Source organism: Exophiala dermatitidis (genome assembly GCF_000230625.1).
Source record: "Exophiala dermatitidis NIH/UT8656 unplaced genomic scaffold supercont1.4, whole genome shotgun sequence".
Lineage (NCBI taxonomy): Eukaryota > Fungi > Ascomycota > Eurotiomycetes > Chaetothyriales > Herpotrichiellaceae > Exophiala > Exophiala dermatitidis.
In genome coordinates, this window is record NW_008751649.1 from 3,136,241 (window position 1) to 3,162,663 (window position 26,423).

Below are 26,423 nucleotides of genomic sequence, written 5' to 3' on the forward strand. Positions count from 1 at the left end.
GAGATTTTTAGCTGTCAAGAGTACATTATTTTAAGAGCCACCCCAGCCTTAGGAGCCCAATCTTACGCTGCCCAGGCGGCCCTGGCTCCAATCGGCTAGGCGTGTTAGGCGGGCTCCTCTCGGCAGAGTGTTTCTCCTTCGCCTGGGGCCTTTTGGTGCCTTTCCCATCCACAACGCTCTCCAGTTCGCAGTCTCTCAATTTCCAGCACGCCAATCAATTGTCTTCTTTCCATCCGCCCACGGCACGTTCCTCAGATCCTGTCCTCAAATCACGGCTTACAGCCTCGCTAAACTCTTATCACGGTCCTGGATAGCTGTGCCTACCTCCAGATAGGCCCAACGGTCGAAGACTAAACCGCACGTCTGGCTGACCGTGCAAGCCACTGGTGGGTTGGCTCAAGAAATCCCCTACCGAGCGGTCCACTCGTAGATATTACTTTTACGAGGTCAGTGAGAAGCTGAAACGGTGAGCTGAATATGACCCTGCGGTCGCGATGTTCAAGGACGCAGCAATATCACCCTAAGCGATCTGATGCCGTGTGTCTGTATTGTGCCGCATTTCCTTCGTAACTTCCAGGTTGCGTTCGTTGCAGTCTGACATCTAGATACCTCGTTGTGGTGTCACCCAATATCTCGACCACTGAACCTCCCGGGCGCATGCTGTGTGGCCGGAAGCAGGACACAAATCTCATGTTGGACGACATGCTGTGAGAGCCTAATGGTCCAGGTCGCCTTCCATCCCAAAAGCACGCTGGGATAGCATCCTTTTTTACCGCTGCCTCGTCCACCCCCTCCGTTGCCTCCGCGACTCTGTATTGAAGGAACGATGGGCACAATTGCCAAAAAGCTACGCCTGCGGACGGACCATTCGGTTAGTTCATCGGCTTTCTGAATGCCTGGCTTAACTGATGCATTGTGCAGTCCCTGGCTTCCAAGAAATACCTCGGAGAACCCGACGATCCTCATTTCATTCCTGACTCACCCTTGATTGAGCGGCAAATGCTCAGTGAGCAAGAGGAGGCCGAGCTGAAACGAGTTTGTGCGCTGCTCCTAGCCAATGTGCCACATTCGGATGACATGTCGGACGACCCCTTCAGATACATGGCCGCACACATCCAAGATGGCAAGGCAGGCCAGCAGCGGAAACGTGAGCTGCCGTCGCAACCAGTCCAGAATACAAATAGCGCACCAACCACGGTCTCGCATAAACCGGTCGACACAAAACTCGACTCCACGACCCCTTCTGACATCTCCCGCCTACATACTCTGAACGCTACGGACAACTCGACGCCTCTGACGAGCGCTGGATTAACCCCTGGCGACAGCCGCGCAGCTCTGTCTGATGCCACTCGCAGATCCGTGGCCAGCACCAGGAAATCAGCAAGTGGTCTTCGGACCGAAGCAGCTGCACGGACTGACAGAAGCCGGAAAACATCTTTTGCTGGGCGTCAGAAGTCGCTCGAAAGCGACGAGCATAGCCCCGACCTCGACGAAGTCAAAGGCACAGTACGGCTTGTGGACGACAGATCACCCAACCGCGGGAGAACCAGCAACAAATCAATGGCGAACAATCGAACAGCTGCGAGACTATCGGCGCCGGACCTGAATAAATGTCTCCCTCCACCACCACCATCTCCGCCTCTTCGGCCCACCGAATCGCCCCTCCCGGAGGATCCTAAACAGCCACATATAAGCCGGCTGATGAAGACAATCCGCAAGAAGAAAAGCCAGGTTCCCGCCGAGGAGAGAAAAGTTTCGGCAGCATCTGGTACTGGTACCTCAACCGCTCCCATCCCACCAATACCTTCAGCAGAGGATCGAAAGGCGGCACCAACAGCAGCACCTTTCCAGTCCTCGACTTCGCCATCCACGCAGACAGCACCAGAACCAGCGATCAGTGCCTCTGCTTCTGCGTCTCATGGGCCCCACCCAGATCACCCTAAGAAACGATTCCGTCTCCGGCTCTTTCACCGGCTCCATCGTCCTGCTGGGGTCCTCGTCACTTGAGCGCTCAACCACTCCTGGGCCTTTTCTAGCTTTGCCCTGTTTGTTAGCGTCGGCGTTCATGGTCTAAGCATGCAGCAACCTTTTTTGGAATTTATCTTTAAAAACAGCCACGAGGAACGACCATCCAACTTATCTTCGCCATGACATGTTTTAACACGAATGCCTTTTTGACGGCTACTTTCTCCTCTACTTTCGGCTTCTAGCCAGCTTGCTAAAAGCATACGAGTTTTGGGTGCCTGCGTTTGATGTGTGTACTTGTGTCCATGTCTTTTTTATTTTGTGCGCCAGTGATATTACGGTGCTATAACGCATGGATTTTGGTGGACGGAGTCAAACAGGATGGGAACAGAAGACAGTATGCGAAACTTGAACACAGTATGCGAGTAGGCCTCGCATGATGCAATAGCCTAGCCTACATAGCAATGCATGTGGGTGGACTTAGTCTAGTCTCAGGGAATGAAGACACAGCAATTCATAGAGACCCTTGAGAACCTCCATGATTACCTTTAGGTCCATGAATGCTTTTCTTTTCTTTTCGTTGCCTGTAGTGTCTTTCTGTCAAAAGCGCCGAGTCTCAGAACGCCCTCTTCTACGGACGTATGGTACTAGTTTGGTACCGTGTCTCATCCGTGGCCGTATCCGAATGACACTAGCAGTGCAGTGCCTTGTAAACCCCGGATCTGCTGCGCATGCTCTATGGTCCAATGAAATCCAGTTCGTAAAGATGCAAGGATTTCTCCAAAAGATAAAGGGCTTTCCTGCCTTGTCCATTACTAACAGCGCAACAACGCCCCTTGACCGTGGAGCTGACTCGGGCCAAAAGGCTGTCGCGTGGTCGCCATATTACTGCATCGCCTGCCCGGCAGCTTGTAAGGTAGTCAACCAGCAAGACCATACTGGCGGCACACGAGGCTGTCTCAGTGTCCTTTTCTGCAGTAAGAATGCAACGCGTAGAGTCTAACCGGCCACGCTGTTGTCGATTGACTTGAGAATGTATTGTTGTAATCAGCCAAGGTGTCGATACATGCAGGGGATAGTGCAGTTGGTCGCGCCAAGTGACAATGTACATGTACTGACAATGCATGCAGTGAGTGTGGCATGCTAATGGATAAGGAGGACGAGTAGTGGCAACCTCCAACAGCGCGGCTGGAGAAGCCAGTTAGCCACCCACGTCGGGCAAAGATGAGGCATTGAATCAGACTGCCACCCCGCTCCCGCCGCCCGAGGCAGCAATACCGCCAAAGCGACCATTACCTTCCTCCAGGCCAGCTCCTGCAGGACCGCCGCTACCGGCGCCGTTCTTGGCTCCGACCGCAGTTCTGCCTTTGGGCCCGCGACTCCCCTCGACAGTGGCGAATTTGCGCCCCAGCTCGCTGAGGGCCTGGATATCTTGCCCTATGATGGCCAGCATGTTGGCCAATGCCACGTCGTTCGACTGTGCCTGTGACGCTGCAGCCAGAGGTGCCAGTTGTTGTGCAGAGGACGCGGACTTGGCCGCCGCCGACGACGATGGCGTGAGTAGAGAGAGACGAGTGATGAGGGCCTGAATGTTGCGCAGATGCGACAGGTGAGAAGGATCAGGGGAGGTTGGAGTCAACTGCGCAGACTGCTGGTCGGATATGTATGATGGAGGAAGAGATTGGATGAAACCGCGAAGTAAGGATATGCGGCTTTGTAGCATTTTGACACTGTTCAGCCGAGTGGTTATATTGGCGATCTGGTCCTCTTCTTCTGGCGAGAGAAAATTGCTGGAGTCGCTGCTGGCCGGTGCTGCCGTTTGCTCAGATTCCTGTGGCGTAGAGTCATCTGCCCTTTGCTTGCCCTTCTTGTCCGCGGGAGACTGCTCGGGTGCCACAGCTGGTTCGGTAGATCCCGCCTCGTCCACCATGGCCGCGCTGCCCGCTCCCTTGGCCACATAGTCAATAGCAATCATCTCAGTCTCATCGGTGTCGATCGTGTAAGGCAGTTGTTTGAATCTGATTGCTGACGATTCTTCGCCGTCAACTTGCATCGACTCGTCATCTTGAGCGTGTTCGGCGTCGACTACACTTTCATAGATGGTGATGGGCAGCTTACCCGTGGCTGTGTCGGGCTGTTTCACAAGTTCCGGGTGTAGGGCAAGAAGAATGGCACTGTCGTTGTAGAATGTAATGGCTTGCTTTTGCAATGGGATGAGTTCCGGCAGAGGGCCATCTCTTGGACAGAGAGTGTACCAGCCTACAAAGTCCAAGGCGGGGGACTTGTGCACATCCTTGTCTTTAAACAAATGTAAGCCCAAGAACAGACCAAAGAACAACCGCATTAACGAGACCTCTTACACTGTTGTATCCTGGTTTCCATCCACTCTGCATTGAACCGCCATTGCCCCTCTGGACTTTTGACTAGAGACACGGGAAATGCATGCTCGGCTGTAATCTGACGCCCGATCTGTTGCCCCAGCAGAGCGCCGGCAACAGGCCCGGTTTGCTGCCGTACTGAATGTCTTGTAACTTGATCGGAGACTGTCAGGAGAACTAATGGGTGGAGCGATACGGAGAGGCCACTATCGGAAGGTTTGGAGGAGACGAGAGGATTGTCAGTGGGTTGCGCCATGAGTATGGCTTGCGAACGGCTCAGGTGTAGAAAGAGACAAGGAAATAGAGCGGTAAGATCGCTAAGATACGGCTGGTTGCGGTTCTTGTTGTAGTATTGGAATGAAGCACCCAGACCTTGCGTCCTGTGGAAGTTGAAGGTGTGTCTCTAGACTGTCGAAGGGTACTCCACGTCGTACTGTGGTAGTAAGTTGTAGTAGAGAATGTGAAGTTGGACGACATGTATGCAATCATCATTCGCGGAGGGCGCAGCCTCGCGCAGCCTGCGGGGAGTGACAAACAAGGCTTGGCATTATTGGAGACAAGGCTGAACTCTGGGACGAATCCGCCGCGCCACTGGCTTGCATTCGTACGTCGCAGAGGCCTTCAAGTTCCACGAGATACTGGCCCCGGGCTTTCGTCAAACATGACCTTGACAAACCTCTCCAGAGGATAAATCGGACTTCACAAGCCACTATGGATACTCTCGTTGAAGACACCCAAACTCTTTTCGCCGATGTATTCTCGCACCTTGCCTTGGTGGAATCTCAGCCTGGGTCAGTGTTGCTCGACGAAGATCTCCTGAAGCGGGCAGAACGCAACCTCGATGCCTCGACACCACGAGATCTGCTATGGCAGCTTCTAGGGAAGGGCGAAAACCTTTTACAAACAATCCAACAGGAGCCACGACCACTCACTCGATTGCTCGAGCGGACTGTCTTGCTGATTCCCTTTGATGAACTGAAGACCACCATTTCTGCCGAGAAGCTTGAGCAGGGTCTTGTATCGCCTTCCATTTCTGTCCAGCTTCTCTGTTTAGCTTATCTACGCAAAGCCGCCGACTCGCCCAGTGGTGCTGCTTTTGTCGCCTCAAGCTCAAGCCTTGTGCAATGCTTGTTTACGGTTTGGCTCTCTTCCGAAAGTACTGAGGTGGCAGAACGCTCTCTCGAAGGAATTGAGGCGTTGCTTGCTGTGGACAGTCAGAACAGCGTCACCGTTGGAACCGGCGAGAGTGCTTTACAGGAGGCTCAAGGACAGGGCCTCTTGTGGCGCCGTGTTTTCCATGACCCCGAAGTCTACGACATCTTGTTTGTATGGACTTCGCTCGTCAACTCTAAGCGTGACGTCAAAACCAAGAAGGGCACACAACTCGTCACCATCTCACAAGCTAGGCTGTTCGATTTTATTGCAAGGCTTGCGCCGTTTGACTGGCAGGCCATCACAACCTCGACTATACCTGCTGTTGAGACCCGATATCTACAAGGAAACGCTGACAACCAGCCTTTTGGTGGCATCTTGCGCTACGCCGCATCACACATGATCGACTCTAGGGATCTTCTAATGCAAGTGCTGCGGCAAGACTTTTTCCTCAAACTCCTTGCTGTGGTCGAGGAGAAGAACAATCAAAACGTCTCGCCCCGACTTCTGGAGGCCATTCAACAAGGCGCTGGCGTTGGATCGACTCGGGACGTACAGGATGCTGGCGTCCATCTTTGACGATTCGAGCTTCACTCAGATAACGAAGGGTTCAAGGCAGAATGACCCGCCAACGCAGAGCTTTGGTCTGTTGAAGCGTTGCAACGCACACTGCACGGATGAAGCCAATCGGACTCAGTTTGATCTTATCAATCCGAGACCGCACTTCATTGTCAGGAGCTAGAAGACCATCCTCCTGATTAGACTTGCGATCGCTCGGTATATGATATGGCCTCTTAGTCAGTCATGCACCATCCTTGCGGCCTAGGATGTCCCTAGAATGTCCGGGATATAACACATCGCCACATCGGATCACAGGATCAAACAAAAGATTCCTATAGACATGTGGATGGCGATGTAGATAAGGGACTTCGGGACCATGTGGGAATGTCCAGGCCAACAACTTGAAAGGGAACCAGCTCGGGAGACCTTCCTTGCGGGCTGTTTCACAATGCTATACAATTCTACTCCAAAATAATTCAGTCCCAATGACTGCCTCCAACTTCTCAAGAGTTACTGGTCCGCATGGGTTCTTGATTTTGTCCTGTACATTGTTCTACGTGGTTCTGTTCCTTGTTTTCAACGCAATCTTTAGGTGAATCAAGGGCTTGGGGTACTTTGTTGGAGTCAAAGACGGCTCTACGTAACGTTACAGCATCGTGATCGACGAAATGTCCTCCCTCTCGGTGCGCTCATTACGGCCGCTGCTACGGTCGCGGATACAACCCTCATGCTCCCAGCGATGGTATGCTAGTTCTCCTAGGACGACTGCCTCAAGACTGCCCAAGCGGGCCACCCCGACGCGTACTGCCAAACCGACGCCAGTGCCTCGACCAGCACCCGAAACTCCGATTGTACGGGCTCCGGAAGGCCTCACGCCAGACAAGTTGAACAAACAGTGGTACGCCACAAAGCTATACAATGCTGGTCAGCGTGCAATCTACAGGCCGCCGTCTCAGGCAGGAATACTTGCTGCGTCGTACATCATAACTGCGTCTTGCCTGTTGACGGCCGGTGCACTGGCTTTCAGCAATTTGTGGGCCTACGATTCCTCTTCTGAACTGCCTTGGATCGTGAGGGTTGCGTGGCGGGCAGGCATTGTAACTTTCACCATGGTGGGTGGATTTGCGTTTCTGCGTCCTACCAGACTTATCAAGTCCATCGACCTTGTATCCAAGGACGGCATTGTCAAGCTTGCTGTGCAAGTGCGACGGCCGCTACCGTTTCTCCGACCAAAAGAGTACATCATCGCCCCATATGAGTTTGAGATGGATCGGAAATTTACCCAGCAGATGGATGAACCGGAATTTATGCATGACGATGCGCCACAGTCACAAAGCATTGTGGCCAAACTTGGTCGAGCCATCAGTAAAGCAGTGTACTATCCCTTCGCTGCCACACGACGGCTCATGACTCTGGAGGGGATGATGACAGTTAACCTTAAGGAGGGCGAGAGCCCTGCCAAGCTTGACACCCAAGGGAAATTCTCAAATGCTGCTAAGGATCTGGTGGAAATGGGAACTATCAAATTATGATTGTATAAATACTATGAAGTGAAACTCGATACTCAGCAGGACATTCTCCCGGCTTGAGAGACCTTAAGCCCAGCGCATGTTGCGACCTGTGAGGCCCATTTTTCATTGTTCCGCCTCCTGGCCTCAGCATGACCGCGGCGTTCGTCACAAGAGGTTATATGCTCCTCCGGCCAAATCGAAGTGTTTGCGGCGCTGCACAGTGGGTCGATATATCAAGAAAGAACGCACACAATATGACTACAGGTCCCGAGCGCGGAGTGGCTCACCTGGCCGAACAAGCTCGTACTGCATAGTGATGAGATGCCCGGCTCGGTCAGCAAGATATCATCTATAATGGTTCTTCGGCCAAACTCGACTTGAAAAATGTGGTCCAGATGCCAAATATGGCCGTGGGGATATTCAGGCGTTTAACGCGTCAGGAAAGGCCTTGTTTGCCGGCACTATGTTCCACTCTTGATGAGGAAGACAATGTACTTGTTGCCTTGGCCGGATCAGCGATATTCACTCGCCATTGTGGTCATAGGCAGTGCGTGCACCAGCTGGGCACAGAGAAACCCGAAGATGGATCTGAAGCAGTTCACGGCCGCGTCGACTTGGCAGGCCTCGTCGCATCGGCACTGATTCGTATAGACAGTCTATTGATTGCGGTCTTCACTGGCGCCCTGGTACTGCTTACTCGGCCTAGTGCTAGCTACCTCATTTTTGCTGAACTCGCAGTGCAAACTACTGATGCCTCAATCGCATTCTGCTTTTTCATCTTCGTCTCCCAAGCAAAGGTGCGGTATCACGGCAAGCCACACCATCCTCGTTCAACATATCATCACCTTCGCACACATAAAGATGTCGGACCTTCCAGGCCAGCGATATGGAGAGCCAGATCAAGGGAATGCGTTTGCAAATGCCTGGGAGCTTTATTTTGCGAACCCCGCTCGACCTGGCGCCGTTCGTCCCAGACTGACATTGTCTTCCTCCAGCTATGAGGAGCAGAGACTGTGCCAATACAAACCCATTCATTCAGCTACGACTTTTGAGAGGACTTGGGGTTGGAGCGAAGATCTGTGTAACATGACAGATGTGGTGAAAGTTATCGTGGGACCCGAACAGAAGGCCACATGGGTGCTTCACGAGGCCCTCTTGACCTCGGTCTCGGAGTTTGCAAGGGCGGCTTTGTCTCACCCTTGCATGGAGAAGGAAGAGCGAGTCATTCGACTACCAGAGGAGGACCCTACGACGTTTGGGAACTTTGTTCGGTTTCTCTACACCAAAGTGATTTGGGATTCCCCGAGGACTGGCCTGGTACTTGATCGCGTTCTCGCCCTTTACATGCTTAGTGACAGGCTCCAAGTTCAGAGCCTCTGCAAGCAAATTTTCTCCGATCTGTTTTTCCGGGTTGACCTCTTGAACGCATCGCAGGTTCTCTATGTTCTCGAAAACACCGCTCCACCAGATCCTCTCCGGTATGCCTGCCTCGAACGCACCGTTAGAGCCATTCAGTCCAAGTCGCCCTTTTTGATAAGCCCGGTTGCTGCAGACCTTTGCCGCGATCATGGTTCAGAGATACTGGCTGTTACGATGGGCAAGTACAAAGAAGTGATTCTGGCACCACCTTCGGAGACAGGACAGGAGGTTCGCGTCGAGGAAACCGATCCGGAACCAGCTGTGGAGGCCGACCAGGAGCCAGGCGGCGTACACATCAACGGAGGCACTTGATGAAAAATGGGGCCCCCGGCTTCTAATTATCTCGCAGTCGGTTCACCCTCAATGGAGATTGCTGTGGACGCTATGGAGATTGACGGTTTCAGAAGCGAGCCAAAGCGATGGTGTACGGTTATGGTGAAGAACAGTGGCATAGAATTGGAAGAGATGACAACAAGACAAAACGAGACGGCCAGGCCCTTCTTTGACAAAACGGTCCTGCCTTTGATCTGGGCTCGCCAGCTGGTTGATGTAAGAACAGAACCGAATGTCAGATCAGACCGATACTTTAATTGAACTGTCTAATACCTCCTTCTCAAGCCTGTCTACCTATTCTTCCGCGACCTGGACCCCATAAAAATGCAACTGCAACCTCTTAGCAAACTCCACGGACTGGCCACCAACAGGTCCTGGGAAACTAGTATTCTCGACTCCGTCCTACGTTTTCCCATCGCAGTAGAAGACGTGCTGGGGCGTCGTAGACGACCACTCGAGACATACACTCTCACTATTTCAGCAGATCTAGTCTAGCGAGCATTGTTCACCGGCGCCGCAGCCGGCGGACCCTCGCCCGTAACATAAGCCTTAGTCAACCCCCCATCAACGAGGAACTCAGCAGCATTAACAAAGCTACTCTCATCGCTGGCCAAAAACACAACCGCATGAGCCTGTTCAACAGCCTCGCCAAACCGTCCCGAGGGGAAATGAACCTCCCTCCGATGCCGCTTCTGCAAATCATCGCCCAACCAATCCTGCAAAAGTGGCGTGTTCAGCGGCCCCGGGCAGAGAGAATTGAAGCGGATATTTTCGCGAGCATGCACAATAGCCAGTTCCCTCGTCATGGCCAACACGGCGCCCTTTGAAGCAGTATACGCGAGCTGCGGGGTGGCGGCGCCCATGAGCGCAACAAAACTGGCCGTGTTGATGATTGAGCCTTTCGGTTTCTTGTTGCGTCGCATACTTAGTACCGCGTGCTTGCAGCCGTACCATACGCCCTTGACGTTGATGTTCTGGGTCAGATCCCAGATCTGCTCGGGGGTCCCGATGGCGTCGTCGTCCTGCGGGTGCATGATGCCCGCGTTGTTGAACATGATGTCGATGCCGCCGTATTGGTCTTGTGACTCGACCATGGCGGCCACGTCGGATTCTTTGGACACGTCGCATTTGATTGTGCTTAGGCGGCCGGGGGCGTCGGGGACGAGTTGTTTTACTTTGGAAAGCGCGGCGGCCAGGGCGGGCTCGGATATGTCGGCCATCAGGACGGATGCTCCTTCACGTGCGAAGAGGATGGTTGTTTCGAGGCCGATTCCACCGGCGGCGCCGGTTATGATTGCGTTTTTGCCGGCGAGGCGGCCTGGTCGGGATGTGGTGGCCATGGTATTGTGATGTGATTTGATATTTTGTTTGTATTGGAAGATGTGTTTGGTGGGAAGTGAAAAACGGTGTAAGGGAGGTAAGGAAACAATGACCGAGGTGTAATTGCACGAGATTGATCTTGAGTGTGATCGATCTCCTTCCGGTCTGTCACTGTAGTGATTGATAGAAGGCTGGCAGTTATAAAAATGCAGTTCGAGTCACGGTTCCTCCGAGTGCGGTACTAACACAAAAAGTGGTCCGCTCTCGCCGTCGTCGGTCTCCGTCTTAGTCAGGGACATGAACTCGAATTGGACCCGCGATTGCTGGCGCCGGATCTGAGCGACGGAGAAGGACGCACAGATATTGCTGTCAGATATCGTGTATTCGCCATGTCATTACGCGAACGAACACAACGTTAGAAAGCATCCCGGGATATAATACAAGGCCAATGTTGTGGTTGATACAGGTATATTCGTGTCAGTCATGGTGAGGCTGAATCTTGACATGGTTTTAGCCGGATCTTCCATTGCTACAGTAGCCCACTGACCACTGCAGCCTTACAGCAATGCCACCCCTGACTCCTCACCAGATTTGAGGTAGGCGTGCCGATCAGCCTCGGCTGGATACATTGGAACCTAGATACATTGCAAAGGTGCCTTTGTCCGTATGTCTCGGTTACAATCAGCCGAATGCTAAAGTCCAGGCTGCTCAGAAGTGCTTGTACTGAGATTCGCAAGGTGCGAAAAGAGCATTCAGACAACGCCTTGCCTTGCCTTAGGTGCCTACTTATGCATGTGCATTATTACTGGGAATTCCAGACGCTACATGCGCTTGTGTGAGCTTGGGGAGCTTCTAGCTTGGTGCCTGGGGGTTTGATGCGCTTGAGTCCGGCTTAGGGACGCTTCTTGGATTTAGGCTCAGTTTAGGGAGCTTTAGGCCGGGGAGATTGCGCTAGAGCAGCCACAATCATGGGGTTTGGAGGGTTTGGAGGGTCCGGGCGACTCGAGCTTATCAGCAGCAGCTCGAACTCCACCAAACACAGGCAACTCCAACGTTGCGGCTCACACTATCACATCACCACGGCAAGCTGAAAGATGAGCCCGCGTGCCAGCAGTCTATCTACTAGGTAACTAGATGTGCCACAGCCCCTGCTGTCCTGTACTACTAGTATAGATTGTTTCCTCCCCGCTCTTTGTCCTGCTCAAACCCGCTCATAGCCTCCATTCAGCCGTTCCTCTTCCCTCCCTTACAGTCTCTTTGTTCATTGTGCTTGCTTGTTCATTGTTTCAGATCATTCGGCCACAGCAATGGCTGGCATCCTCAAGGAGGGCGAAGGCCTGTCGCTTGACAACCTCGAGACTGCGCTGGTCAAGGACAACAAGGTCAAGCTTGCAGGCATTGACATCGACGGTGAGCACTCCAAGTTCCAGGCTGTCTATACACCTGCTGACACCCCGCGCAGGCATCCTCCGCGGCAAACTCGTCTCGAAGAAAAAGTTCCTCTCTGTCGCCAAAGATGGCTTTGGATTCTGTTCGGTGGTGTTCGGCTGGGATATGCATGACATGACCTATTTCCGCGAACTCAAGATCAGCAATAAAGAGAATGGATACAGGGATCTGGTGGCCAAGATCGACCTCAGCAGTTACCGTCGCATACCGTGGGAGGACGATGTACCGTTCTTCCTGGTCAATTTCCACGATCCGGACACGGGCAACCCCATCAGTGCATGTCCGCGCAGTCTGCTGAGGACGGCGGTCGCGAAGCTGGACAAGGCAGGGTACGGCGCAATGGCTGGCGCCGAGTTCGAGTTCTACACATTCCGGGCCCCTCGCGACCCATCAGTACAGACCAGCCACGTCTCCTCGGCCACGACAGCCCCTTTCCTCCAAAGTAATCCCGTCCATGCCCTCCCTCACCTCACCCAAGGGATGTTCGGCTACTCCTTGACCGACCCTATCCACAATCAGGACTGGTTCTTCAGCATCTTCGAGACATGCGAGAAGTTCCGCGTGAATGTCGAGGGCTGGCATACGGAATCAGGCCCGGGAGTCTTCGAGGCCGCTCTGGAATTTGGCGAAGTCACCGAAATGGCCGACAGGGCGAGTTTGTTCAAGTATGTCGTCAAGGCTATGGGCAGCAAATATGGCATCACCCCGACTTTCATGGCCAAGCCGAAAGAAGGTTTGCCGGGAAATAGCGGCCATATGCACTGTTCCATCGTGGACAAGAAGTCGGGCAAGAATTTGTTTTATCGAGGTGAAAAGGACCCCAACCCGCCTTACAAAGACCTCGAGTATGTCTCAGATCTCGGTCGACAGTTCCTGGCAGGGCTACTGGATGGTCTCGCGGATGTCATGCCTATCATCGCGCCAACTGTGAACTCATACAAGCGGCTGGTGGAGAACTTCTGGGCTCCCGTGACGGTGTCCTGGGGTCTTGAACATCGAGCCGCATCGATTCGACTGATTGCCCCTCCCACAGCGTCTGCCAAATCGACGCGGTTCGAGATTCGGACATGTGGCGCCGACTGCAATCCGTCTTTGGTTCTTGCAACGATTGTCGCTCTGGGATGGAGGGGAATTGAAAAGAAGTTGGAGATCAAGCTGCCCCCACTGGGCAAGGGTGAGGAGGTAGGCAGTGATACAGACAAAGGAGAGAGATTGCCCAAGAATCTAAGAGAGAGCACGGCAAGGTTCATGGCCAAGGGTAGTGTCGCCCGCGAGGTGTTTGGAGATGATTTCGTCGAGCATTACGGTGGCACGCGTGAGCACGAGCTGCGGCTGTGGGATGAAGCGGTCACCGACTGGGAGGTAAGACGGTATATTGAGACTGTATAAATACACATTTCCGATGGAGATACCCTTTCCCGATGTTTTCTGCTTCGGGACGATGCAACGAGTTATGCTACAACGTTTTACAGTGCCTGAATTCATCTGAGCATGGTAACCGTCATCCATGTTTTCGGTTTCTTCATCTCATCTGCCGATTCTACATAGCGATGCGTGTGTCGCTCCCGCTACTCCAGCAGGGGCTATCCAGCCTTGTCCGCCGAAATGGGCCATGGCGACACCACGTCTCTTTCTTTGTCCATATATACCAACGGCTACAACACGATTGTTTTCTTTTGTTCCTCCAAGATATTTTGGGCTCCAACACAACGTGCAATCAAACCATTGTCTTTGTTTCTATTTCTGGCCACTCACGCCGTCCTTCAAAATGGCTTCATACCCAGGCGAACGGACGCGTGTGGCCATGCATGGTCTCGTCTCTATACCACTCACCTTAACATCCAGGAACAAACCCCCTTGCAGAGAAGCATCTTCACAGCAGCACAAGAATGGCCAAAGCCAATGCCAACGCCAATGCCACTGCTCCTCTCCGGCGCAGTAACAGGATCGCAAAGCAACCCTCGGCTCGCACGTCCGGTCCAAGCACAGCCACTGGCAATGGCAGTCCCAAAGTCCTCCGCCCCTTGAAACCCAAGAATGAACTGGACGGACTAATGATCAAGATCTACGCCGAGATCCACGATGCAGCAATCAACCCCATCGCCTCTGCTGACCAGGACGAAATCCACTCCGTCCTCCGGAAAGCCAGGACCATTCGCTTTTTAAAGCTATTGCCCAAGAAGAAGCGAGACGATGTCCTCGAGGCCCTAGACAAGTTCAAGTCCACCAGTACCCGGCGCGTGGGCCGCGTGTACCAGGACGCAATGGACATCATCAAGGTGAGTCCGCCATCCACATCCACGTTGAAAGACCGACTGCAATCCTTCCCAACTCTCTTACTTCTCAGCATCTGCTCCCACTCTTCATCCTTTCGAGCTGCTTTGGCCGACTCCAATCTAAAGAGCCCGACATGGAAAAACATAGTCGATCGAATCAAGCTACCAGCAGTTTCATCCAGTTTGGAACTATTCGCCCGAACGCGCGGCCTTGAATGGCGGAGAGCGCTGGCCGCCTCCGACTCTGACCTGGGTGTTTTTTTGAAATCTGTTTTGCGAGACTTTGATTTCAAACCTGATGGCATCACCGCGTCCAATTTGGGCATCAATGCTAACGTTGATCTCAAAGATTTTCATCCTAATGCTGATGACTCGTCGCCGTATCATTGGGTTTTGCCGCTCGACAACAGAATGGAAGCGGTGAGGTGTGCGATTGAGTATACTGTCACGAGTGATCTGGTTAGAGACGGTTTCACGACTGCTAATGGCCAGGGAAACGCAGCGACAGGGACGACGGCAGCACCGTCGATCAAAGTAGGTGACCTCCAAGCCGCGCACCAATTGAATATCTCCCAGACGATTCTACTCCCCAACTACGACTGGAAGAATCTTGCGGCCGAAGCCGATGGCGACCCGCGGTTCTGCGGGTATAAAGACAATCACTGTGAAGTATGTGGGAGCGAATATTCTCTTGTTTCATCTTCCGGGTGCGACTGTTCTTTCGCTGATCTTTGCAGCAGAGCAGGGTATGCGGGGTCTGTTCTTGTTGAGCTTATGACGACTGAACGCACGGGGACGGGTGTGCGCGCTCTCCAGGATATACGTGACAAACAGTTCCTCGGGGAATATATTGGCGAGATATATCCTGTTAAACGCGACACAGCGAAGAAGAATGGTCTCGGGCAGGCTATTATAGCGCGGTATGGTGGGAGTGCGGGACACTCGTATATGTTGGAAGTTGAGATTGTGAAAGCGAGTGATACCGCCGCGAGTGATGGGAATAGTCCTGCGAAGAAGAGGAGGACCAGGGCCACAGCCGCAAAGGGTGCGAAGACTGGGAATCGAGTTTCGAAGGCCACAGCTGCCACTGTCATTTCGAGTCCGTCGTCAGGAGGCAACAAGTTGGGAGGAAAGATGGGAGGAAAAAGAGGACAGTCCTCCCGTCCAGCTTTCGTTATCGATTCCGCCGTCCGCGGCAATTGGACCCGCTACATCAACCATTCCTGTCGACCCAACACGCGCTTCGAAACCGTCAACCTAGGTCACCGGCGCGTCGTGCTCGTGAAAGCAATGCGGCGGATTGACTATGGTGAGGAATTGACCATCGACTATGGTGATGCCTATTTTACGGCCTTTGATTATGGGTGTAAATGCGGGTATGGGTCTTGTCGATACTGGAGAGAAGGGGTTGGTGCGATGCCTGATCATGTCACGTTGAAAATGGCGGTTGATCAGAAGATTGCGCCGCAGTGGGCAATGAATGATAAGAATGTGCCTATTGTTGATGGTAAGTCGCAAAAAGGGAATGGGAACGGGAAGGGGAATGGGAATACAGCAGCAGCAGCAGCAGCAGCGCCCAAAGGGAGAACCACGAGGAGTACGACTGCTGCGGCTAAAGCGGCCAAAGGGACGAAGAGTGGGATACCGTGAATGTGAAAGGAATGGAAGGGAAGGGAAGCGAGCAATTTGCTTTGTTTTTTGTCAGTTCGTCAATGGTTTGTGAAGGGTTGTCAATAGTAGAGTCGATCAGATGTATAGTATCTAGATGTGCTTTTTTGTGGGATGTACAGTGCCAGTGGTCAGAGGACAGTAATAGTAATGGTAAAAGTGGGATTAGAGATGGATCATGGGTACAAACTTTATTCTTTTCCTCTTCTATTCTTCTGCTTCTTTCTGGTACCACAGGATAAGACGTCGCAGGTCCACGTCTGACCCTCGCTTATGGTCGGTGGTTGCTAACAGAAATTGAAATTGCGTCGGTCAGTCCACAGTCTCTAGCGGTCTGTGGTCGCGTGCTATCGGCTTGTCCGTAGTACTTAGTTGACACAGGTGAGAACCGAAGGGAGACCCAAGTAGCCGGACGAGTACTTGAAACGGCGATGGGGATGTATCGAGCGCCTAATAGAAGCTATTCGTTTAAGATTGCTCTTTCACATCGGAGTAATCTGTCTGCCTCGAAGAGGTGAGCCCACATTCAAGTTGTCCACCAAGGTCTGATATAAAGATTGTCTTCTTCAGTACTCAGACGACTCTTCCATGACAGAGAGGCTGGCCTGCTAGAAGAACTCAGAGTCGTTCGAATGGCATGTCATCGCATGGCGACCATGTTGTGCCGCCCTCGATATCAACTGCGTTGTTCATTATTGAGAGTGATCACAGACTCAGTCTGATGTCCTGCCTACCAGGTAATAGAAGTGATCACAGTGATGTCCATCCGGTAACTGATCGACCCAGAATCATCGGTTGTTCTGTACCATTGATAGATATGACTGCAATGATTGACACTGACATACAACGGATTCGACCAAACCAAGACTGCAAGCCTGGCTGCAATAATAGAGGATCGTCCACCATTGATGTTACTAAGTGTTCTCCCACGCGCCCTTGACGCAAAAGGTGCCGCATTATCCGCTCCCTGGTCCATCGTATAGTTCCACTCGCTTAGCTGTACCTTAGTTGTCCACCCTGGCAACCGCCCACGCTACTGTATGTACGCTGCGGTAGTCGCCGAGGTGGGTGCGATGTGGCTTGAGACGGATCCTTTTTCTTTTTCATAGAGGTCCTCAAACAGAAAAAGAAAATTTGTACAACATTATTGCAGATGGAACCATACTGTGGACAGCGGTACACTCCATCAACGGAGAAGGAAAACGGTTTCTGGAAGCCCAGTCCGTGAATGGATGGAGTAATATGTCGGTTAAAGAACCAGAAGCAACCCGACGAAGATTTCAAAGCCAATGCTGGATTAGGATCCCACCCGATAAATGGGATAATGAGATCGTCTGGGTTGACATCAATTGAAAGAATAGCCGGAACGTGACTCTGGGACGAGTAGTTGTTCTATCAATTTTTCGAATAACATCCGACTATCCAGTTGTCGTAGTCCTCGATGTAACCGCACCCGAGTTTCCATGTGCAGCGTAAGGTTGGCAGTTTACATGGGGCCGCGTCTGGCGGACCACAATTTATTTGACGACATTGATATCCATATCTGGACCCGGGAGCCATTCAAGAGGAGACAATTACAACAGCGGAACGACGATTAAAGCAAATTTAACCATACAGTTTGCGTCTGCTAAGCTTCGGTTCGTTGTACTGTGGTACAAGGGTGGGAACCATACGATATTTCTGACATTTTCTATGAGCTGGCGATGACAGTCAGTATGATCATGATCACAACAATCGATGACATGCAAGTAGTGATGAAAGAGGGTGGTCCTCGCGACGGCCCCGGCACAGGGACGAGCGAGCGAGGGCATATTAGTAGGCTGGCGCTAGGGGACGAGGCTGGCCCATCAGAAGCGCGGAAAAAGGAGATGTTGCCGCATTGAGACGACATGTGGGGCTCAAGGTCCTCGTCTGCGGATTGGAGTTTTAAGGTCCTCACTTTCTGCTTTTCACATTCACCGGTGACCACGGCCACGGATCGACTGGGGCGTGGTTTGGGTGGTTTTCGTCGCTGTGACCGAGCCAATGCGCAGCGTTGGACCGGGGTCTGCGTGAAGAGTGGCTCGCATGGCTCATGGCTCATGGCCCATGGACTGATTAAGTTTCTCATGGCATTAGCTAGATGACAGCAAATTCTGCGCGGGTGCAAAAGGGTACATATTCGAGTTGTCGTGCAACCATCCCGCTCTGGATCTGAAGGACCTTCTTGGTACAAGGCTTGGTTGTTCTTGTTTTTGCTCGGCGCAGGCTTGAACAACAGACTCGGTCACTAACTACTGTGTGTCCTACCTTCTCTATTACACTACTTCTATCAGCCTCCATCATGTCCGACTCCGGGTCCGACTTTGGTCCGCAGACCTTCAACGCCAGCAATGTCGACCTCACGACCGCTGACCCGCGCGATGTCATCTGCGCGATGGCGGAGAACGGCAACGACTACAACGGACACATGGGAGCACGTATCTCTGCACTGTTTGTGATCTTGATTGTGTCGTCGGCCGCGACCTTCTTCCCTGTCATAGCCAAAAGATTTCCCCGCCTCCACATCCCGCTGTACGTGTATCTGTTTGCACGATACTTTGGGTCCGGGGTGATTGTGGCGACGGCGTTTATCCATCTGCTGGATCCGGCGTACGACGAGATCGGCCCCGCGAGCTGCGTGGGCATGACGGGCGCATGGGCTGACTACGCGTGGTGTCCGGCGATTGTTTTGGCGTCAGTCATGTTGATTTTCCTCATGGACTTTGGCGCCGAGCGCTTCGTCGAGGTTAAATATGGCATTGCGAGCGAGGCCGACATCCAGGGCGCTGTCACTGGTCAGCCCGACATTGACCTGGCCAACCCGACTCCTGCCCAACAGGCCCGCGCCGCCAATCTGGCCGAGACCCGTCTCGAGCACAACGGCAACCAGCCGCACGAGCACCGCAACGGCTCAGTAAGCGTCCCTACCGTCGCCCAGGCGGCCGCGTACGAGAAGAAGTTCAAGGAGGACTGGTCTGAGGACGAGCTCGACTCCGAAGCCCGCAAGTCCTCGTTCCGTCAGCAGATCGCTGCCTTCCTCATCCTCGAGTTCGGCGTCATCTTCCACTCTGTCGTCATTGGTCTCAACTTGGGCGTCGTGGGTGACGAGTTCAGCACTTTGTATCCTGTCCTGGTCTTCCATCAGTCCTTCGAGGGTCTCGGTATCGGCGCCAGAATGTCTTCTATCCCTTTTGCGCCAGGTAGTTGGCTGCCTTGGCTGCTGTGCGCCGCTTACGGTCTGACCACTCCAATCGCCATCGCCATCGGTCTCGGTGTCCGTACCACCTACAACCCCAACTCGTACACTGCCAACGTCGTCTCTGGTGTCCTTGATGCCCTCTCCGCCGGTATCTTGATCTACACTGGTTTGGTCGAGCTGTTGGCCCGTGACTTCCTGTTCAACCCGCTCCGCACAAAGGATAACAAGAGACTGCTCTTCATGGTTGTCAATGTCTTGTTGGGCGCCGGTCTCATGGCCCTGCTGGGTAAATGGGCTTAAAGAAAACAAAACAAGAAACAGACAAATATCCATGGCGAAAGAAGAAAGACTGGGGATCTGGGTACCAAACAAGCCATCAAGAACTCCAAAAAGGTCTCGGGAATTTCAAATGGCCAGGTCAAGGTCCTTCTACGCCAAACGTCGTCAACGACGATGGCGGCTACTTTACAAGAAAAAGACAAAAAGATCCAACGATTTAATTTCCCGCCAGCAACAATCGGACTGCACAGTTCTGTCGACCGTGCTGGACCTCGTGCTTGCGTGTCTCGTGGCGCGACATACACTGCATGGGTACCAAGTTTGACAGCGGTGGTGTCGTCAGGTTCACGTTGCTGGCTTTCTCTTGTACATGTAATAGACTCTTGCTGGCTTAGCCAGTCCATAATACCACCAGATTGCAAATAACAAGCCCTTTATTTCTCATCTTCTCAGTATGTTGTTTCTGCGACGTTCGACTCTGTTAGAGCGCAGCAGACCGTTTCTCATTTTTCACGACTTTGTCCAGATTTCTCTGCTGCGGGTACTTGTACCGGGACGTAAAGACCAAACCCATACTACACAGTAGTATTCACTGGTAGGTCGAAGATACCGTCCCATTCACGCACACTGAAACACACATCACCGCATATCTCGGACAGCTAGTGCAACGATCGAGACCTTGGAAAGAAATGGGAGCTCATAACAGCTTACTGTTACAACTACCTCTAGATATCAGGTGGAGGAGCGAAGATTCATCACTTTAATCTACAGTGGAACAGCAAATAAAGACAAACAACACTCCAACTCCGCCTGCGACCCCATTCAAGTTCATGAGTCCTCCAAACCCAACAGCAGCAGTGCTGATTACACGGGACAACTCGCGCAGTGCTTTTGCTCCGGTACCTTCCAATCATGCAATTGGAAGCGCCGACGACCGAGCACCCTTCCAAAGCAAATAGAAACAACTAACATTCCCTGTCCACCAGGCCAATCCGCGCAACTGACTATATAGATCGTCGGGGATGAAAACGTAGACCGCACCGTAGACCAGGCGGGCAATGGTGTATGTGGTGCAGGCGGCATTCAAAGTCGATCTGGGGACACCTGCGACGAGGGCAAAGAGGACTGTTGGAATAGTACACAGCATGTAGTCAGCTCTAAACTTGACACTGTTGCGGTGGTCTGATCACGACAGCAGTAGCCAACCCTCGGACTCAGCTGCTGCGTGCGCGCAAGACTCCCCGTGGCCAAAGGGCAAAAGGTACATGCGTTCATTATGCAAACTGCACTCGACTCCTCGAACGTATTGCGAAAGCTAAGCTGAAGACCTACCGGAAGCCACGAAAAACGTATATCCCTCGATCGAATTCGCGCTGGCAGCTTCCAGGCGTTGAATCTGCTCCAACTGGGCCCGGGTCAATTTTCCCTCGCGAACCGCCGCGTCGGCGTATTTGTTGAGATCCTGGCGCGGGTTTCCGTTGTGGTCGATGCCCCGGATTTGTTTCAATGTTCGGCTGGACAATACGCAGTAGGCGTAGATCCAGTTCCAGGCCAGGAAGGCCGCTGGCGCTGCGAAGGGGGATGATGAGGTTGACAGGCCGAGATAGCTACTGGTTGACATTGTGCCAGTGATCTCGTATTTAACACAGGGAGATGAGGGACAGAAGGTAGGCGGTAAACCAAGATAGGGAAATGAGTTGCTCCGTCTTGCGCAGGCAGCTTCCAGCACCTCCGACTCTCTAACTATTTACTTGAAGCATTGCTCTCGAAAACAGTCTTGTTGCGCCATTACTAAGACATTGAAGGTCCCGGTCGATTAAGATCCCGCGTGTTCCGGAGGTGGAGCTACGGACAGCAAGCAGAGGTGGCCTACACGTGGCAGCCTTGTCCCGCGGAGCGGTTTCAGCCTTATAGCCTTGCGGGATCGCAGCCTTGCCAAGGCTAGCTTGAGGAACCACTCCTAAACTCGAAGTTGGAATCCAACGCATGCGGTGTTCGTCGGGCAGACGAGTCTACAATTGTTACACTGGACACCCTTCAATGCGCCTGTGCGAGGTATGAGCTTACAATGCCCTTACAGGCATGTCTCATACGCAACATGGCGCCTTCAAGTCTTTCAGACTTTATACCTTTCCAGTTCCCTTGAACCGCAGCAGCCGCAATGTACACTAGCGCCTCGCTCTGGAGTGTGGGCCAGGAATGACCGTCGGCACCACATCTCATTCAAACCTTTCGGCGTCTCGCGAACATCGGAAACCGACACCCCATCTGTGCAGCATGAGCCGGCATCTGAAAATGAAAATGCGACCAAACCGCGATCACGCAAAGCATCCAGGCGTCGAGGGTCCTTCAACCCATATAGCGATGAAGGACTACAGAGACTGAAGGATTTGATGCCGGAGCTGAAGGCTTTCACTGAAAAAGTAAAGTATAAAGCGCAACCCGTTGGACCCGTACGGGAGGACGACACAGAGTCCATCATACCCGACTCACCCATCCAGAAACAGGTGGAGAAGGCAGCAAGAAGACGCGGTATACAGAAACAGCGAGCTACATATAAAGAACTGGGTCCATTAAAAAACAATCCGTTCGCAGAGATGCTGGCAAGTCCTTTACGGTTCTGCAATGGTAGTGGTGCGAGGCTACCGGCAGATTTCATGGTTGACTTTGACTACGTGAAGAGTCCGGTCGACGGCAAGACTTATCTGTTACCTGATAAGCTGGCCGACTTGGACACCCTTCAAGAGCAGATGGCCCGTGAGCTATACAAGGACGATTGGAGGCGTGTTCGGGACGACAAACGAGCTGCTAGAGAAAGGCGAGAAAGGGAGATGGAGACAACAATCTCCCGCAACTCCTCGAACGAGGATAATAATAGTGCGCTTGAGTTGTCTTGCACTGACCAGGACAAATCACACGCACATCCATCACCGTCAGCCCCGGGACGAAAATCAAATGTGTTGCTTCGCATAATCAGTAACATCAGCCTGTTCCGTCTTATGACGCTCAACTTGACCAAAGGCCACAAGAACAATCCGCAAAAACGAACCACAAGGATTAACGAAGTTCAAAAGCTCATTCCTTTCGAGTCTAAAGAGCCACTCATGGCCGCCCAGCATTACATCCGCCATAAAAGCGAGGTCAATTCCGCCATGGGTATCTCAAACGACTCTGACCCTAAAGGGTTGAACGGCCTCCCGATCAACCTGAAAGAGCTGCAGTGGCAAGCTGACATACACGTCCGGCTGGCCCGGATCATGCGCAAACGCGTGTCGCTGTGTCTCACTGCCCTGGCAGAGTCAGAGTCACAGTCGTGCAGAACTGGCAGCGACGGCCAAACATGTTTAGCAGCAGCAGTAAGCCGTCGAATCGTACAACTACCTATTCCTGCCGGCGGGAAAATCAGGAGCGAGGATATCCGCGGATTACTATCTCCCACATCCTCAATTTCTGTCATGCCAGAAAGTCCGAAGGGACCGGAGTCGACACCACCAACCATTTCTGCTACCACGTCTTCTCCTTCTTCGCCCCATATATCTCAACAACAACAACAACAACAACAACAACCAGCGATAGCAATGTCGGGTAAAGGATTCCTGCTCGGTCACCAGACCATTCCACCAGGGAGCATCCTCTTACACATCGGCGAAAGCGACACATCTTCCCTGCTCAGCTCGAACTCGTCCCCAGCAGATTCCCGAGCAGCAGACAACCATACTACCACCCGCAAGACAAGAAACAAAACCAGGTCGTCTTTGCTTCCACCACTGCCGATACTGCAGTCCAACCCGCTCATTCCACCAATGCTCACCGTCGACAATGTCTATCGCTTCCCCGTGTTTCCTTTGACGCAACTACTCCTTGGCGATTCGTCTACAGGCACAGAGACAGACGAGGCTCTGCGTGCCCTCGGCAATGCTTTACATTATCATCGTTCCCCGGAATCTAAACGAGAGAAGAATAGTGGCACCGACTCCAACGACTACCTCGTTCTCGTACGCCCTGGCCCGGGTCCAGCAAGACACCTCGTCCGGGAAATCTGGCAGTTATGGCGGTATCTCGAGGGTCAATCCGTCCTCTCGCTCGAGACCGATTGGAGTTTGGAAGGCGAACAGGAACAGGAACTTGGTGGAAATCGATCCAAACGAGGGGAAGAGGAGGACGATGACGACGACGCAGACGATGATGATGGTGGTGGTGGTGGCGCCTCGCGTTCTACTGGCAACTCGAAGACTCTAGGTAGCAGTGGTAATGCGAAACAGCGGAAACGGTCGGGCTCGAGATAGACGTGACTTTTACCTAGAAATACTAGAGGTTGGGCAACCAACCTGGACCCGAAAATATATACCAAGATCTAATCTCTTCGCTGCAGTGGGCAACTTGAACGCACGGTACCTGCAGTGGTAGCTATGCACAGTTGTATGGTTAAACTCAACTACCTCATGTTCGTACTAACAGTGTCATCTCGTTACAACCAATATTATGTTGGATGAGTGACCTTGGGAAACCTGCCTAAGTAGGTAGTACGATGGGAAAAGCTCCATCTCATTGCATGAGCGCACCATCATACATTGAGTTGCTAGTGCGGCAAATTAATCAATCAATCAATCAATCAATCAATCAATCAATCGACATCAACGGTCCTGTTCCTTCCCGCCACATGCGTGCGCACTCTCGAGGCAGCGCTGAAAATGAACAAGAAAATTGAGAGACTCCAAAACAACCATACCTAGGTATCTGATCATCCGTCCTGGACTCTGGAAAAAAAAGAAAAGAAAAGAGTATAACACGTAGAGCCATGACATGAAGCTTCTTCTTTCCTTCTTCGAACGCCCACCCCTCGCCGGACCCATCCGCTTATCCATCCACGCACAGCTCAGCTGCCTCACAGACAGCAGACAAGCGTCATTGTCATCATCATACCTAATCAATCAGATAACCAGTCGGACACCAAGCAGAGCTGTGAGACTGTCAACCCAACGATGTAGCGGGTATCCTGATCATCCACACTTCCATGATAGCTGTTGAACCCCTGGAAGAAAAACACGAAAAAAAAAAAAAACAAAACGCAACAGCAGAAAGCAACAAAAGGTCCGCTGGTATCCTGTCCGGGATACGCTGCTCGTGAATCACATGAAACATCGTGCCATCTTCTCTTGTTCGTTCAGTTGAAAACCAATGTCGGTCCTTTTCCAACGTTGACATGGACCACGCGAAAGACAACAAAACTTAGCCCACTCGATATGCATCGTAGATGACTAGACGTGAAGTATTAGTAAACCCACTTGAATTTAGGGTAATCGATGAAACTCACTCTCGCTGGCCCTGCGACATCCGCTTCCCATCCACAAGCAAGTGTTGAGAAAGGCATATCTCTCGTCTCCCGTTTCCAATTCGACAGAAATCCGAAACTTATATTGGTTCGCGGGCAAAGTATCTGCGACAGAGGCATCGTTGAGACGCTCAAGGACATCCTTAGGGCCCGTGCGCCATCCCCTCGACTTTGCTTTGATGAAGGCCGGCGGATCGTCGTTGGTTTGCAGCAGATAGTCGGCGTCGATGCGCGTGGCAAGGTCTTTGATTACTAGTTGTTTGTCTTGTCCACCGGGCTATACAGGAAAGGTTAGCATAGGACTTTTCATCATGAGTACAAAGAGTATGAGGGTGACTGACAATGATGATTCCCTTGCCCCATCTGCCTGCCCATTGTCCTCCGACAATACTAACCCAGTCACGATGACCGTACAGGCCAGCACCGACTTGAATCTTGGGGTTGAGCTTGATGCTGATGCGAAAATCCAGTTCCAGGGTCGGAGTGGGCAATTGCAGAGACCGGGCAATCTCGCCCTCGTCGAACCGGTGGAGAAGATTGTTTGCCGGAATCGACTCCTTCATGACATTCTGGTAGGTGGCGCATTCCATAAGATGCTGCCGTTGTCGCGACGTGTTCTTGGCCCTGATCTGGTTGCAGTAGATACATTGTACTGATAGACACTTGTCCTCCTCTTTTGCCCGGAACTCGACGAACGCGGCGTGCACATCGTCAAGAGGCGGTGCCGGGAGGTTTGAGCCCGGAGTAGTCTTGGGCGTCTTGTGTGGTTTGGGAGTAGACCGTTGTTGGACGGGAGTACTTGTTACTGATTGTGCCGCCTGCGAGGGGCCGGTCCCAATGCCCTGCATGGGCGTGGTATGTGAGGCGGGAACAATGCCATTTGTGATGGGAGCACCAGCACCATTCGAGTTATGTTGTTGTAAGGTGTTGGATGGAGTGCCGAAGCCGTTGGGCGCGCCTGTGATGCCAGTGACACTGCCGTCGCCGGCGGCGGAGGATTGTGAGGGTCGAGGGGCATTGGGATGGTTCTGCAGGCCAGGACATTCGAGCAGGTGTTGCTTCTGGCGCGACGTGTTCTTTGCTCGGATCTGTTGACAATAGATACATTGCACCGACATACACTTGTCGTCCTCTATATCATGGTGGAGCCGTCAGCTTGTGTAAATGGTAAATACCAAGTACAGTCAATACTAGTAGGTATGGACGCAGGACTGTACAGTACTGGCGATGACAATACAACCAACTTACCTTTGGCCTTGAACTCGACAAACGCCGCGTGCACGTCGGAATCGATCGTCCGCCCCATGGCGTCCGCTCCAGATCCCTCGGCCGGTGAAGATGCTATCGTCACGAGGTAGCTCAGGATAACAGGATAAGGCACGCTCTACCAAGCTCTGCAGAATGAGCGGCGTCAACCAGAAGCTGAGTGTCGCAGTTCCGCAGCGCAGCCTCGTTGACGCCGTTTGGTTGCGTTTCGCCGCGAGTCACGGGCAGAAACCGCTTGACCTGAAATCGACTAGTGTATTTCGAGATTTCAGCCTGATTCCGCGTCCATGGCAG

At 52.6% G+C, this 26,423-nt stretch overlaps 12 protein-coding genes across 12 annotated transcripts; 7 read left to right on the forward strand and 5 right to left on the reverse strand.

Annotated features, from left to right (window-relative positions):
• The first annotated feature begins 52 nt into the window (after positions 1-52).
• Positions 53-2,525, forward strand: HMPREF1120_05427 (uncharacterized protein). Its single transcript, XM_009159601.1, has 2 exons — positions 53-871; positions 922-2,525. Exons 1-2 carry the CDS (start codon positions 827-829, stop codon positions 2,005-2,007), a joined length of 1,131 nt encoding a protein of 376 aa, XP_009157849.1. The 5' UTR covers positions 53-826; the 3' UTR covers positions 2,008-2,525.
• On the reverse strand, positions 2,262-4,827 carry HMPREF1120_05428 (uncharacterized protein). The gene is made up of 2 exons (XM_009159602.1): positions 4,326-4,827; positions 2,262-4,263 (listed from the first exon to the last, which is right to left on the reverse strand). The coding sequence occupies exons 1-2, from the start codon at positions 4,597-4,599 to the stop codon at positions 3,203-3,205; spliced, it is 1,335 nt and encodes a 444-aa protein (XP_009157850.1). The 5' UTR covers positions 4,600-4,827; the 3' UTR covers positions 2,262-3,202.
• A 227-nt stretch (positions 4,828-5,054) lies between these two features.
• On the forward strand, positions 5,055-6,074 carry HMPREF1120_05429 (uncharacterized protein; the record flags this gene model as incomplete). The annotated part of the gene is made up of 1 exon (XM_009159603.1): positions 5,055-6,074. The coding sequence occupies one exon, from the start codon at positions 5,055-5,057 to the stop codon at positions 6,072-6,074; it is 1,020 nt and encodes a 339-aa protein (XP_009157851.1).
• Positions 6,075-6,724: 650 nt separating this feature from the next.
• Positions 6,725-7,588, forward strand: HMPREF1120_05430 (uncharacterized protein; the record flags this gene model as incomplete). The annotated part of the gene is made up of 1 exon (XM_009159604.1): positions 6,725-7,588. One exon carries the CDS (start codon positions 6,725-6,727, stop codon positions 7,586-7,588), a length of 864 nt encoding a protein of 287 aa, XP_009157852.1.
• Positions 7,589-8,428: 840 nt separating this feature from the next.
• Positions 8,429-9,298, forward strand: HMPREF1120_05431 (uncharacterized protein; the record flags this gene model as incomplete). The annotated part of the gene is made up of 1 exon (XM_009159605.1): positions 8,429-9,298. One exon carries the CDS (start codon positions 8,429-8,431, stop codon positions 9,296-9,298), a length of 870 nt encoding a protein of 289 aa, XP_009157853.1.
• Positions 9,299-9,468: 170 nt separating this feature from the next.
• HMPREF1120_05432 (glucose 1-dehydrogenase) lies at positions 9,469-11,206 on the reverse strand. Its single transcript, XM_009159606.1, has one exon. It carries the CDS (start codon positions 10,657-10,659, stop codon positions 9,811-9,813), a length of 849 nt encoding a protein of 282 aa, XP_009157854.1. The 5' UTR covers positions 10,660-11,206; the 3' UTR covers positions 9,469-9,810.
• A 419-nt stretch (positions 11,207-11,625) lies between these two features.
• HMPREF1120_05433 (glutamine synthetase) lies at positions 11,626-13,811 on the forward strand. Its single transcript, XM_009159607.1, has 2 exons — positions 11,626-12,049; positions 12,102-13,811. The coding sequence occupies exons 1-2, from the start codon at positions 11,947-11,949 to the stop codon at positions 13,475-13,477; spliced, it is 1,479 nt and encodes a 492-aa protein (XP_009157855.1). The 5' UTR covers positions 11,626-11,946; the 3' UTR covers positions 13,478-13,811.
• HMPREF1120_05434 (uncharacterized protein) lies at positions 13,391-17,724 on the reverse strand. Its single transcript, XM_009159608.1, has 2 exons — positions 16,767-17,724; positions 13,391-16,712 (listed from the first exon to the last, which is right to left on the reverse strand). Exon 2 carries the CDS (start codon positions 14,688-14,690, stop codon positions 14,154-14,156), a length of 537 nt encoding a protein of 178 aa, XP_009157856.1. The 5' UTR covers positions 14,691-16,712; positions 16,767-17,724; the 3' UTR covers positions 13,391-14,153.
• A 266-nt stretch (positions 17,725-17,990) lies between these two features.
• Positions 17,991-19,986, forward strand: HMPREF1120_05435 (uncharacterized protein). Its single transcript, XM_009159609.1, has one exon. It carries the CDS (start codon positions 18,356-18,358, stop codon positions 19,550-19,552), a length of 1,197 nt encoding a protein of 398 aa, XP_009157857.1. The 5' UTR covers positions 17,991-18,355; the 3' UTR covers positions 19,553-19,986.
• Positions 19,987-20,210: 224 nt separating this feature from the next.
• On the reverse strand, positions 20,211-21,393 carry HMPREF1120_05436 (uncharacterized protein). The gene is made up of 2 exons (XM_009159610.1): positions 20,864-21,393; positions 20,211-20,656 (listed from the first exon to the last, which is right to left on the reverse strand). Exons 1-2 carry the CDS (start codon positions 21,150-21,152, stop codon positions 20,442-20,444), a joined length of 504 nt encoding a protein of 167 aa, XP_009157858.1. The 5' UTR covers positions 21,153-21,393; the 3' UTR covers positions 20,211-20,441.
• A 69-nt stretch (positions 21,394-21,462) lies between these two features.
• On the forward strand, positions 21,463-24,035 carry HMPREF1120_05437 (uncharacterized protein). The gene has a single exon (XM_009159611.1). The coding sequence runs from the start codon at positions 21,589-21,591 to the stop codon at positions 23,815-23,817; it is 2,229 nt and encodes a 742-aa protein (XP_009157859.1). The 5' UTR covers positions 21,463-21,588; the 3' UTR covers positions 23,818-24,035.
• On the reverse strand, positions 23,775-26,394 carry HMPREF1120_05438 (uncharacterized protein). The gene is made up of 4 exons (XM_009159612.1): positions 26,112-26,394; positions 25,205-25,995; positions 24,846-25,140; positions 23,775-24,789 (listed from the first exon to the last, which is right to left on the reverse strand). The coding sequence occupies exons 1-4, from the start codon at positions 26,167-26,169 to the stop codon at positions 24,761-24,763; spliced, it is 1,173 nt and encodes a 390-aa protein (XP_009157860.1). The 5' UTR covers positions 26,170-26,394; the 3' UTR covers positions 23,775-24,760.
• Positions 26,395-26,423: the final 29 nt, after the last annotated feature.

What these genes read in the sequence shown, in the direction of transcription:
- HMPREF1120_05427 (XM_009159601.1), top strand. Translation starts at nt 827, where the DNA reads ATGGGCACAATTGCCAAAAAGCTACGCCTGCGGACGGACCATTCG. An exon ending in GCCTGCGGACGGACCATTCG is followed by an intron (nt 872 to 921) that starts GTTAGTTCATCG and finishes TGCATTGTGCAG; the next exon opens with TCCCTGGCTTCCAAGAAATA.
- HMPREF1120_05437 (XM_009159611.1), top strand. Translation starts at nt 21,589, where the DNA reads ATGAGCTTACAATGCCCTTACAGGCATGTCTCATACGCAACATGGCGC.
- HMPREF1120_05435 (XM_009159609.1), top strand. Translation starts at nt 18,356, where the DNA reads ATGTCCGACTCCGGGTCCGACTTTGGTCCGCAGACCTTCAACGCCAGC.
- HMPREF1120_05436 (XM_009159610.1), bottom strand. Translation starts at nt 21,152, where the DNA reads ATGTCAACCAGTAGCTATCTCGGCCTGTCAACCTCATCATCCCCCTTC. An exon ending in TACGTTTTTCGTGGCTTCCG is followed by an intron (nt 20,657 to 20,863) that starts GTAGGTCTTCAG and finishes CTATTCCAACAG; the next exon opens with TCCTCTTTGCCCTCGTCGCA.
- HMPREF1120_05438 (XM_009159612.1), bottom strand. Translation starts at nt 26,169, where the DNA reads ATGGGGCGGACGATCGATTCCGACGTGCACGCGGCGTTTGTCGAGTTC. An exon ending in TGTCGAGTTCAAGGCCAAAG is followed by an intron (nt 25,996 to 26,111) that starts GTAAGTTGGTTG and finishes ACCATGATATAG; the next exon opens with AGGACGACAAGTGTATGTCG. An exon ending in GGGGCAAGGGAATCATCATT is followed by an intron (nt 25,141 to 25,204) that starts GTCAGTCACCCT and finishes TTTCCTGTATAG; the next exon opens with CCCGGTGGACAAGACAAACA.
- HMPREF1120_05432 (XM_009159606.1), bottom strand. Translation starts at nt 10,659, where the DNA reads ATGGCCACCACATCCCGACCAGGCCGCCTCGCCGGCAAAAACGCAATC.
- HMPREF1120_05428 (XM_009159602.1), bottom strand. Translation starts at nt 4,599, where the DNA reads ATGGCGCAACCCACTGACAATCCTCTCGTCTCCTCCAAACCTTCCGAT. An exon ending in GGAAACCAGGATACAACAGT is followed by an intron (nt 4,264 to 4,325) that starts GTAAGAGGTCTC and finishes ATTTGTTTAAAG; the next exon opens with ACAAGGATGTGCACAAGTCC.
- HMPREF1120_05433 (XM_009159607.1), top strand. Translation starts at nt 11,947, where the DNA reads ATGGCTGGCATCCTCAAGGAGGGCGAAGGCCTGTCGCTTGACAACCTC. An exon ending in TGCAGGCATTGACATCGACG is followed by an intron (nt 12,050 to 12,101) that starts GTGAGCACTCCA and finishes CACCCCGCGCAG; the next exon opens with GCATCCTCCGCGGCAAACTC.
- HMPREF1120_05434 (XM_009159608.1), bottom strand. Translation starts at nt 14,690, where the DNA reads ATGCCCAAATTGGACGCGGTGATGCCATCAGGTTTGAAATCAAAGTCT.